This window comes from Eschrichtius robustus, chromosome 7 (assembly GCF_028021215.1).
Source record: "Eschrichtius robustus isolate mEscRob2 chromosome 7, mEscRob2.pri, whole genome shotgun sequence".
Taxonomy (NCBI): Eukaryota; Metazoa; Chordata; class Mammalia; order Artiodactyla; family Eschrichtiidae; genus Eschrichtius; species Eschrichtius robustus.
The window spans coordinates 6594596-6607760 of record NC_090830.1 but is presented as its reverse complement, the minus strand read 5'-3'; the positions used below and the strand labels follow the sequence as shown (position 1 = coordinate 6607760).

The 13165-nt window shown below is 41.9% G+C and overlaps 1 protein-coding gene across 3 annotated transcripts in view; it reads left to right on the top strand.

Moving 5' to 3' along the window:
* The window catches only part of CHRM3 (cholinergic receptor muscarinic 3), a 513002-nt gene extending 500868 nt beyond the window's left edge, over nt 1–12134 (top strand). For all 3 annotated transcript variants that reach the window (XM_068548832.1, XM_068548831.1, XM_068548833.1), the window contains one exon: nt 10132–12134. In XM_068548832.1, the coding sequence (XP_068404933.1) occupies nt 10151–11923 (1773 nt within the window). In that variant the 5' untranslated portion in view covers nt 10132–10150 and the 3' untranslated portion in view covers nt 11924–12134. The remainder of the gene's footprint in view (nt 1–10131) is intronic.
* The last annotated feature ends 1031 nt before the right edge of the window (nt 12135–13165 follow it).

The window sequence follows — 13165 nt, the reverse complement described above, 5'->3', positions numbered from 1 at the left end:
TGTGCCCATGTGGCAGAATCAGTATGTTTCTGACCCTAATGCATCGTGGCAGGGCTTGTTACACTGTTTTCTACGTGTCTCCCGCTTACTGCTACTTTCTTTGCAAACAGACAGTCTTCTGTACATGTGTGAATTGGGCAGGACACATGTAGGCTGAAGTTTAAAAGGAAATCACATGTATGGACTATGTCCAGATACAAAAATAAATACTCTGATAAATATGGACCTTGAAAAAAATCATAGCTACTCTAACTTAAAGTAATCACAAGAAGTCAAAATCAAGCCAGAAGAACTTTCTTCCCAGGTGTCCTTTCAGTATGTAAATGGAGATGTAAGAAATATTTAGCCCATATGATTGTTTTCACTAAAAAGATTTCCAATCAGAATTATTTCTACAATTATGTTAGCTCTAATAACATTACAAAAGCACGGTCTTCAAAATATTAATAAATAACAATGAATTTGCAGAATGTTGAAACCATACTGAACGTACCTTAGGTCACAAGGGTTTGCAGTGGAACAGAATCCAGCTGCACTCTGTCCCTCTTTTTCCCTCAGAAAAGGACTGCAGGGGGAGTGCATGGACTCCTGTGGGCAAAGTGGGCTTACAGATATTTATTTATTTATTTTTAAATTTATTTATTTTTATTTTTGGCTGTGTTGGGTCTTCGTTGCTACGGCGGGCTTTCTCTAGTTGCAGCGAGCGGGGGCTACTCTTTGTTGCGGTGCGCGGGCTTCTCATTGCGGTGGCTTCTCTTGTTGCGGAGCACGGGCTCTAGGCGTGTGGGCTCAGTAGTTGTGGCACGTGGGCTCAGTAGCTGTGGCTCGCAGGCTCTAGAGCACAAGCTCAGTAGTGGTAGCACCCGTGCTTAGTTGCTCCGCGGCATGTGGGGTCTTCCCGGACCAGGGCTCGAACCCGTGTCCCCTGCATTGGCAGGCGGATTCTTAACCACTGCGCCACCAGGGAAGCCCCCAGATATTTAAAAAGAACCCCAGAGAGGCTTCACCTCTGTTTTTCATTTCTTGTCATTTCTCTAGAAATTCTAATAACAAAGGCTTGAGAGTGCTGAGGCAGATAATCATTAGTCCCATTTAGGCTTTTTTTTTTAAGGTAAAAACCATGTTATTTCAGTAGCAACTTCTATGCCTAGGCAGTGCTGATGCAAGTGCTTTTCCAAGCAGCCTTCATTTTTGTTGTCAAACTGAATAAAACATATGAAAGGCGGCAACCAAGGGAGGCAGCACGATGCATCCACTTTTTGAAAACAAGCTTTGTCCTTTTTAAATGGAATTCTGTTCCAGTTTTGGCTTCTGGGATGTTCTGTTTTGCACCAGGAGTGACTGCACCATATTAGGGCACATCTGTCCTCCCTGCAGCTTGAAATGAATAACACGAGCTGAGTTCACAAAGTTTGATTCTGACTGTGCGCGTCTGAAAAGGTTGGATGCCCTTTAAAGACATGTTTGATTGCCGAGCGTGTGTTGACCCTGTTTGATATCCTTCACGGACTGCATGACTGAACTAAGCTGAAGTTTCCCCATCACCAGCCTGGGGAAACAGGCGGCGCTTTGGCGCCTGCTGGAGAGGTTGTTCTCCGAGTCAGCTCTGCCACCTAGTGGTCGGCGGTGGCATTTCCTGTGCCCGACCAAGCTAGCTTCGGGGTAAGTCATTTTAGCTTGCATACTGTGATGAATTATGACAGAAAACAGAGACACTCTTAGCAAAGAAGGCAGTCCAAGAGAGACCCGAAACAAGCCCTGCAACATGATGCATACCAGACTTCGAATACGGAAGAAGCACTAAATAATTGGTCTTAGAAAAAAGCATGATTGTGAATTGCAAGATATTTTTCCCTTTTTTCCCTGAGCCTTCATGATTAAAATAATAATAATAGAGGTAGAATTCATTTAGACAAAGGCTTCAGATTTATATTGGCCTTTTAGGACTCTCTAAGAACTTTCACATGTATTTTCATATCAGATATTTAAACATTTAAAAAAAAAGTTATCTATATATTTTACAGATTTATAATCCCAGAAAAATTTTATTCCATAACTAGGGGGAAGGGAGTTAATTTCTCATGAGTGTCCTTCGCTTTCCTCTAAACTTAGTACTCTCAAATTGTTCTTTCATATTTTCTCCCTCACTTTCTCCTTTTAAATTTTAAAAAGATGTCAAACTATCAACTGCAGTGGTTTTCAAACATTGTTGAATGTGACCCACAGTACAAAATACACTTTACATCATGACTATATATTGAATGTGTGGGTGTGTGTGTGCACATGTGCTAATCAGAACTTTTATGAAACAGTACTGTTATCATTATGTGGTTCGTGTTCTGCTATGTCCCATTCAGTTCTGTTTATTTCCTTTTCTTTTTTATTCTCATGCTGGCCCACTAATTGGCTCCTGACTTACATTTTGAAAAACTAAGTGACTCAATTCTGTTTGTGCTCCTAGATGGAATGAAGTAAAAACGGTCTGGAAATCTATATATACTCAGAGATGAAATCAAGAACCATCCTATATGTACAGAGTTGTAACTAACCCACATGGAAGGATGACCCTCCTCCCAGAATCCGGGAGGGCTCTGGAAGGTGCTCGTCTCGCCCACCGGCAGGATCATGTTCAGTTTTGAGCTCCTTGCCTGGGGGCTGGGCCTGCACCACTTCAGTAGCAACACCCTGAATGCCCCAGGGACCCCACAGCCCCCAGCTCCCACCCTGGGCAGGAACCTGCTGTAAATCCCAGAGCAGATCTAGAGCCACCCCCCGCCCCCTTCTGCTCCTGTGTGATAACCCCGTTTGCCCTCATGCAGGCTGCATTCCTGCCTGGGACCACTTATAAAGTACTAAGGTCAGCAGGCTTACAGGCCTCTCTGTTCCCACCACCTGTTTCTTCCTGAGCATTAAAAAGCAATGTTTCCCTTAGCTCTCCTCACCAATATAAGTCAATTCAATGAGCACTAACCATGACCTCCCTTGACTCAAAATATACTAACTGCACAGCATATAGGCTGTTGAGTCAGGATGCGGAAAAGAGCATGGAGCATAGACATGACATCCCTTTCTCGGAAAAAGCACCTTAAACAGAGTACATTTAATCCAGGTTTATCGTTGTTTCATCTCGGTCTCAACTAGAACCCCTGATTCTTAGGAAGTCACATATTACTTATGAAAGGATAGCTGTACAGGAAGAAAGGTGTTGGGTGACTATCATGTCTAATAAGAACTTTTAGATATTCTGTGTTGAAGTCCTTATGAACTTCTGATCAGGTTCTTCTGATGTCATGCTGTGTACTAACAAGACATCAATTGTCAAACCTCCAGAATGGGAGGATCCTTTTTATGAGATGAATATGGCACGGTGGCATGGAGCCCAGAGAAAAGGTGATGGAAAATGTCTCAGGTACAGGGACCTGAGTGAAGGTTGGGGGAGGGAGATCTTTCTTATTTGCCTAATGTTTAGGCCACTGCACCATCCCTTAATGCTCAAAGATCAATGTGTTTGCAGCTCAGAAGACCTTATCTCAAAGCTCTGTCTCTACTAGAGTATTTAAAGACCAATTGACCGTATATACATGGATTTATTTCTGGTTACATTAGTCTCTATTTAGGCCAGTAAAGACATATCCTGTTTTATTGTACTTAGCTTTACTGCTCTTCACAGATAATTGCATTTTTAACAAATTGAAAGTTTGTAGCAACCCTGCATCAAGCAAGTCTATCAGTGCCATTTTTCCAACAGCATTATTTTTTAATTAAAGTATGTACATTGTTTTTTCAGGTATAGTGCTAATGCACACAGTATCTGAAACTTTTAAGTGATATTAGATAGTGAATTAATGTTGAATTATAAAAAGAACAATGGCTACTGGTAAGTATACCAAAGATTTCAGGTCAAAGATCACCTAACAATTTGTGGTTCACAGGTTTTCTGATGATGAGTCAAGATACCCCTAGACACCAGAAACACCAGGACAGGTATTTAATCAACCCATTATAGAAAGCTGGTCCTAAGTGTAGGTGTCTTTCCTCAATTCTGGTTTCTTTTATATTCTGTATTCCAACAAAGCATAATTGGACTGGAATATTGTATAACGTGTATTGCCCTCATGATTCACAGAAATGAACTGAAAGAGAGAATTGATCTCCAGCTTATTTCCAAAATTCCTACTTATATTCTTCACTATTATCGGTCAACTGAGCAAAATAAATTGATATTAATTGTACAAACATAATGTGTTATTTGCAGTGAGCAATGTGACTTTCCTTAAAAACTACGTGCTTTTTAAAATTATGTTATCCATGTCCTGTATCTCATCTAAGGTGTAAGTCCTTGGAAGGCAGAGTCTTGACTTACTGAATTCAGTGGCACCAATCTGAATGACCTAAAGCTAGTAGTGGTTCAGTGAGAAGTGCTGATGTAGCTGATGGCAGTTATGTTAATAAGGACCCTTTCAGGTGCAGATGACAGTAACCTTTCTCAGGTAGCCCAGGCAGCAAAGGAAATGGTTGGCTTACATAACTGGCAAGTTGAAAGAGGCAGAGTTGACTTCAGGAATGGCTAGATCCAGGTTTGAGAGGCCATGATGATCATACTGTCTCTATTCCCCCACATTCCCTCCCATCTCTCTCCTTCCCCCATATCTCTCCTCTGTGTTTGCTTGCTTCACAGATTTTTCCATGTGGGTATAAATAGAGTCACCAGCACCCAGGAATCCCAAGGAACAGAGAATTACCCTCTCTCTTTCCAACATCCATGTCATTTCCCCATATTTACTCTTACTGCTCCTCTTTGCATGTCCTTCAGGCCCATTACTGAGGCAGAGGAGTCAGACCATGTGATTGATGCCCAGCCAGAAATACATACTGTGGATGACAGGCCATTTCCAAAAGAATGGCTGAAGGAAAGACAAATAACAGCCATCCACTGCATGGCATTGATAAAAAGAAAAAAAAAAGAAAGATGAAAGAAGACTGATGTATTATCAGCACAAATATAAAGCTGTGGGATTATTAGCCATTGTATTTATTTATAATAAAATCAGCATGGCATAAGTGATAAAAATAGGTCTATAGAACGTGATCGATTCCATATGACATGAAAGCAGAGACCTAGAAAGTATTTTAAGTGTCTTAAAAGGTGCTAGAGATGGTTACGTGAGATTCAGAGCACACCAGTGACTGGGGTGGGGAGGGAGTAGGAGGAAGCGAGGAACGTAAAATGGGCCCTAACCCAACCCAAGCAGTGGACAAGGAGACTTAGCTGCTGTGTCCAGGAAGCTTTGGAGTGAAAGGTGGTGGGAAGACAAAAGCTGTTCAGAGAGCACAAACCTTCCTTGACTTATGATAGGGTTGCTCCTGATAAACCCATTGTAAGTTGAAAATGTTGTAAGTTGAAAATACATTTAATACACCTAAAGCTACCGAACATCATAGCTGAGCTTACCCTGCCTTAAACATGCTCAGGACACTCACATTAGCCTACAGTTGGGTAAAAACATCTCACACAAAGCCTATTTTATAACGAAGTGTTGAATAGCTCATGTTACTTATTGAATACTGTACTGAAAGTGAAAACCAGAATGGTGGTCTGGGTACAGAATGGATGTAAGTGTATCAGTTGTTCACCCTCGTGATCGTGTGGCTGATTGAGAGCTGCGGCTCTCTGCCACTGCCCAGCATCAAGAGAAACTATTGTAACTTGTATCACTCACCTGGAGAAGAGATCAAAATTCAAAGTATGGTTTCCACTGGAATGCATGTCACTTTTGTATCATCGTAAAGTTGAAAAATCAAGTCTAAACATCATTAAGCTGGAGACTGTCTGTATATAAAAACTTAGCAAGGGATGGTGCAGGAAAAAGAGAAATGCATGAATAAGGGTGAAAATACAAAAAAGAAAAGAGTAATCCTTATCTGAACATATGTAGTAGAGGACATTAGAGAGGGATCCTAGACCTCCTAGTAGAAAAGTGGTTACTAACCTCAGAGACGGCACATTGAGCAGAGGTGACTCATTAAAGACAAGGCTGATCTCATTCATATGTGTAGTTGCAGGTGTGATGGGGGGGGGACTCCAAGGCAAACACCTTTAGAACTAAGGTGAACTGGGATCTGGGTGGAGAGGAGACAGCAGATAGACTTTCCATACATGTGTCTTGGAAGAAACCATAAATGTGAGTACCCCAAACAGCATGTAGCACTTCCCAGATATGGACATCCCCTCACTGAGAGGGAGCTGGAAATATAGATGAGCTGACAACACCTAATAAAACCCAGAGAAAGAAAAAGGAGTAAAGAAGAAAAAAATGCATCAATTACCTATAATTGGAAATTAGTGCAATGTAGATTTCATCTATGGGAAAATAGTGATGAATTATACAGTTCTTTTTTTTTTTTTTTTTAAACATCTTTATTGAAGTATAATTGCTTTACAATGGTGTGTTAGTTTCTGCTTTATAACAAAGTGAATCAGTTATACATATACATATGTCCCCATATCTCTTCCCTCTTGCATCTCCCTCCCTCCCACCCTCCCTATCCCACCCCTCTAGGTGGTCACAAAGCACCGAGCTGATCTCCCTGTGCTATGCGGCTGCTTCCCACTAGTATCTAGTTTACATTTGGTAGTGTATATATGTCCATGACACTCTCTCACCCTGTCACATCTCACCCCTCCCCCTCCCCATATCCTCAAGTCCATTCTTTAGTAGGTCTGTGTCTTTATTCCCATCCTGCCACTAGGTTCTTCATGACCTTTTTTTTTTTTTTTCCTTAGATTCCATATATATGTGTTAGCATACTGTATTTGTTTTTCTCTTTCTGACTTACTTCACTCTGTATGACAGACTCTAACTCCATCCACCTCATTACAAATACCTCCATTTCATTTCTTTTTATGGCTGAGTAATATTCCATTGTATATATGTGCCACATCTTCTTTATCCATTCATCCGATGATGGACACTTAGGTTGCTTCCATGTCCTGGCTATTGTAAATAGAGCTGCAATGAACATTTTGGTACATGACTCTTTTTGAATTATGGTTTTCTCAGGGTATATGCCCAGTAGTGGGATTGCTGGGTCGTATGGTAGTTCTATTTTTAGTTTTTTAAGGAACCTCCATACTGTTCTCTATAGTGGCTGTATCAATTTACATTCCCATCAACAGTGCAAGAGTGTTCCCTTTCCTCCACACCCTCTCCAGCATTTATTGTTTCTAGATTTTTTGATGATGGCCATTCTGACCGGTGTGAGATGATACCTCATTGTAGTTTTGATTTGCATTTCTCTAATGATTTATGATGTTGAACATTCTTTCATGTGTCTGTTGGCCATCTGTATATCTTCTTTGGAGAAATGTCTATTTAGGTCTTCTGCCCATTTTTGGATTGGGTTGTTTGTTTTTTTGTTATTGAGCTGCATGAGCTGCTTGTAAATCTTGGAGATTAATCCTTTGTCAGTTGCTTCATTTGCAAATATTTTCTCCCATTCTGAGGGTTTATACAGTTCTTAAACTATTCTTCTCTGTAACAGAATAATACATTATAATATTTAGACTATTTCCGATATTCTACTGTTGCAAATAGTGCTGAAGTGAATATATGTAAGTGTATTTTATATATGTAAAAGTGTGTGTGCTTTCATATGTCCAACCATGAATGTATGTACACATGCATGGTACATATATACTGCATATACACACTTTTCAATATTCTTCAATTATACTTTAAAGAGGTGTATAATGAGTTATAACCAGTTAGGAGGGACTAGTTGTATGGCTGACTTGGTGGTGAGACAGAGTAATACCACAGTTAAACAAGGAGGCAGTAGGCTCAGATTATCTGGTTGTGAATCTCTGCCCCTTTACCGTCACTTGTTAGCTTGAATCTTTGGACAAATTACTTAACTCTCTGGGTCTCGATTTCCTGTTAAAATGATGTTATTTTAAAGATTAAATGAGACAGTACATATGATGGTTTACAAAATGTGTACCACGTAGGAAGTGTCTAATAAATATTCTCTTCTGTCATTTATAATTGTGCTAAATTGACCTCTGAGCATCTTGGCCACCAAAGCAAAGTGAGTTCACTGTTCAGCAAAAAAATAATAATAATAAAACAGCAGACACTACACTTACGAAGCATGTACTACCTGCAGACTCTGGTCTAAGTACTTTACATGTATTAAAACATTTTGATGAAAGACAAAGTTTCTTTCACCACTTACTATTGAATTCTAGGTTGAATTTATTCCATTATACAGAATGTTTCATTCCCATTTTTCAATGAGGAAACTGGGACTCAAAGAGTTTAAATAATACTCAAGATCTCACCCTCAGGAAGTGGTTGAACTAAGATTTGAACCTATGCCTTTGGGACTCCAAAATCTTCCTGCTACACCCTAAGCTCTTTCCAAAAGGCAGTGTGTGAATCTGACTACACTCCTTTGAGAGATACCCTGACCTGCAATAACTAAAGGCCTGATTTAGGACTCTTAACCATGTGCATGGGTACACAGATTTGCACTATAAGAATTTACAGTTGAACATTTTAACCAAGAGCCAAAACACAGCAGAAGTGTTCTCAATAGCTTTTGCTGTGATTCTCAAACGTTGAATTCTTAGAATGACACTCGTTGAGGAATGATTTACTGAGTAAAGTCCACAGAGGTTGGTGGTGTGAGAATCCCTGAGTCAGTTGCGTCCTGGAAGTAAAACTCTGGAGGTTCTGAGAGGTTGGAGCTGGTCTCAACCAAGGCTTTCCGTGACAGCATAGAGGGTCTTACTAGAGATGCATTCATTGTAACAATTCTTGGTTATTTATTTATTTTGGTAACACGTGTTTGAAAGAACTAATTGCCAAAGAAAAAAAGTGATGCAAATGAACTTACTTACAAAACAGATACAGACTCACAGACTTCGAAAACAAACTTATGGTTACCAAAGGGGAAAGGTGGGGGGGAGCGGGATGGGGGATAAGTTAGGAGACTGGGACTGACATATACACACTACTATGTGTAAAATAGACAACTAGTAAGGACCTACTGCAGAGCACAGGGAACTCTGCTCAATACTCTGTAATAACCTCTATGGGAAAAGAATCTGAAAAAGAATGGATATATGCATATGTGCAACTGAATCACTTTGCTGTACACCTGAAACTAACACAACTATAAATCACACACAACTATTAACACAACTGTAAATCAACTATACTGCTATATAAAATTAAAAATTAAATTGAAAAAAGAACTAATCGCAGTTTTGCAACTATTTATATGCAAATGTGTGTGGTGCTAACATGCTTTTTCATAGCTAGAAATAACATATCTAAATACTAGAAATATTCAAAACTGGTTCGGTCAGTTCAGAACAGTCTGGTCAAGGTTCTGCATATTATCAAGCAAAAGATAGCTGCCTCGTATACTGTCCCCAGCCATTACAAGGAACCAATACATTACTTTTTCTAACTGTGTGTTAAAGAGATAATATAATGTAAAGTGATTTATGCGTATTTCCCCCCTTGCTCCAGGTTGCTGTTGCTTATTCCAGTGAGGCTTACATGGCTGGAATTGCCTTAAAGTTGCTTATGTTTGAAGCCTGGGTTAGGTAAATGCCCAGGTGGATAAAATGCAAATGAATAAGATCAATTTCTCATGTAGTGTGATGATAAAGCAATGCTGGATGAGTATCATATATGCGTCTACTATTTTTCCCCTACTTTTCAAAGAAAGAGAAGGAAGGAAGATTTTGTTTGATAACAACGTCATGTGGAAGTATATGTGGTCTGTATTTAGAAAGGTGGAAAATGTGGAGAAAAAGCACAATATTCAGTGCGTGTCACCAGCTAATCGTGCTACCTACCTTGAACAAATCGATCTCTGCCTGCCCTGTGCTCCTCACCTTTATTTAATTTATCTATTTTTATCGAAATAAAGTTGACAACTCCTCAGCTTTAAAATAAGGGGATGAACTGATGTGCTGGACTCTCCCAGGTTCGCCTATAATATAGGTCCTATTATCCAATAATAGGAGGAGTGCTACTTTTAAAGGATGCAATGCAAAGAACAAATCCAGTGAAGGCAGAAATGGTCCTGACTCCATCTTTTCTCTTTTCTCCCCAGACTATGTCAGAGAGTCACCATGACCTTGCACAATAACAATACAACCTCACCTTTGTTTCCGAACATCAGCTCTTCCTGGATTCACGGCCCTTCCGATGCAGGGCTGCCCCCAGGAACGGTTACTCATTTTGGCAGCTACAACATTTCTCGGGCAGCTGGGAATTTCTCCTCTCCAAATGGCACCACCAGTGACCCTCTGGGAGGTCATACCATCTGGCAAGTGGTCTTCATTGCATTCTTAACGGGCGTCCTGGCCTTGGTGACCATCATCGGCAACATCCTGGTGATAGTGGCATTCAAGGTCAACAAGCAACTGAAGACCGTCAACAACTACTTCCTCTTAAGTCTGGCCTGTGCTGACCTGATTATTGGGGTCATTTCAATGAATCTGTTTACTACCTACATCATCATGAACCGATGGGCTTTAGGGAACTTGGCCTGTGACCTCTGGCTTTCCATTGACTACGTGGCTAGCAATGCCTCCGTCATGAATCTTCTGGTCATTAGCTTTGACAGGTACTTTTCCATCACGAGGCCGCTCACGTACCGAGCCAAACGAACAACAAAGCGAGCTGGTGTGATGATAGGTCTGGCTTGGGTCATCTCCTTCATCCTTTGGGCTCCTGCCATCTTGTTCTGGCAATACTTTGTCGGGAAGAGAACTGTGCCTCCAGGGGAGTGTTTCATCCAGTTCCTCAGTGAGCCCACCATCACCTTCGGCACAGCAATTGCTGCCTTTTATATGCCTGTCACCATTATGACTATTTTATACTGGAGGATCTATAAGGAAACTGAAAAACGTACCAAAGAGCTTGCTGGGCTGCAGGCCTCTGGGACAGAGGCAGAGGCAGAGAACTTTGTCCATCCCACAGGTAGTTCTCGAAGCTGCAGCAGCTATGAGCTTCAACAGCAAAGCGTGAAACGCTCAGCCAGGAGGAAGTACGGACGCTGCCACTTCTGGTTCACAACCAAGAGCTGGAAGCCCAGCGCCGAACAGATGGACCAAGACCACAGCAGCAGTGACAGCTGGAATAACAACGACGCTGCCGCCTCCCTGGAAAATTCCGCTTCCTCCGATGAGGAGGACATTGGCTCGGAGACAAGAGCCATCTACTCCATCGTGCTCAAGCTTCCAGGTCACAGCACCATCCTCAGCTCCACCAAATTACCCTCGTCAGACAACCTGCAGGTGCCGGAGGAGGAGCTGGGGGCAGTGGACTTAGAGACGAAAGCCAGCAAACTGCAGGCCCAAAAGAGCATGGACGACGGAGGCAGTTTTCAGAAAAGCTTCTCCAAGCTTCCCATCCAGTTAGAGTCAGCCGTGGACACAGCCAAGGCCTCTGATGTCAACTCCTCAGTGGGCAAGACCACGGCCACCCTGCCTCTGTCCTTTAAGGAAGCTACTCTGGCCAAGAGGTTTGCTCTGAAGACCAGAAGCCAGATCACTAAGCGGAAACGGATGTCCCTCATCAAGGAGAAAAAGGCGGCCCAGACCCTCAGCGCCATCTTGCTTGCCTTCATCATCACCTGGACCCCCTACAATATTATGGTTCTGGTGAATACCTTTTGTGACAGCTGCATCCCCAAAACCTATTGGAATCTGGGCTATTGGCTGTGCTACATCAACAGCACCGTGAACCCCGTGTGCTATGCCCTGTGCAACAAAACATTCAGAACCACTTTCAAGATGCTGCTGTTGTGCCAGTGTGACAAAAGGAAGAGGCGCAAGCAGCAGTACCAGCAAAGACAGTCGGTCATTTTCCACAAGCGGGTGCCCGAGCAGGCCTTGTAGAATGAGGTGTGTTGTCAATAGCAGTCACCAAACGCACACATCAACCCACAGACCTTAGGAGGGAGTGAGGCGAGGGTGGGGGTGATTTCTGGCGCTGATAAAAAAAATGTCTTTATCACCCAGATGTGAAAGGAGCTGCCTGTTTACCGACCCATTGAATAAATCCATTTTAATATCAAAAGTCAAATACCACTTCAGCCAAAAATAAATAAATAAGCGTATCACTGAATATAAAGAAATTTATTCTGAAATAGACTTTGTTTTTTCTTAAAGAGAAAGAAATAATTGTTTCATAGCAATTATATACCCAAATTGGTCTGCCTGGGCCTTTTCATTCGCATTAGCTCTGGAATCTCGGTGAGCGTACCTAGCCGGCCCAGTTGCCCTGTTCTTTCCAAGGATCCCCAAAGTGTCGATCCAGATCCCACGTGGAACACGTCAGGCTAGTGAATCCGTGGTTCTGAAATTCTTTCGTACGTTGCAAAGCCTCACCTTCTCGTCCCAGTAGAGCTCCCCGTCTTCTCACTGGTGTGTCGTTGAACTCTATTTGTGGACTTGATTCTTGATTCTTGCAAAGTACTGTTTTGTGCAGTTCAAGTTTCGTACAAATAAAAGATACATAAGTATATATGTATATATATGTGTGTGTGTGTGTGTGTGTGTGTGTGTGTGTGTGTGTGTGTGTGTGTGAATTCCACACACACACACATAGTGTATATAATATAATGGGAATCACTGAACTGGCAAATTGTTCCGGCGATATATTCTTTCAGTACTTTGGTGACTGACGTTTCTCTAGGATCCTAACGCAACGTAAAGGTGAACTTAAACCCCGGGTAGTGTTTTGGAAACCAGGGCTGTTTTCCCGGAGACTATGCAGCAGAGAATAGCCAGGCCCTCCGGGCTGGTCTGTGTCGAGCGGTCAGCCTGGTGAGTCAGATGAGCACCAAGGTTCGACCGGACTCTGAGTGAGCTGTTACCTTTGTGGACACCCTCAACAGAGCTAAATCAAATGGGGGCCCCTCTGAGCTCTAAGAATGAACCGCATCCACAGGTTTGAATTTAATGGTCCAAATCTGAATGTTTCCCAACAAAACCTTTGCTATCTTACCTGCTTGAAACTCAATAATAGTGTCATGTTTGAATGTCATACACAGCATTACATGGGGCAAAGCAGAAGAGACCTTCTGAGGGGCAAAGAAGAACACGGGATTCGATTTCTTGCTACTTGACATCTTTAAA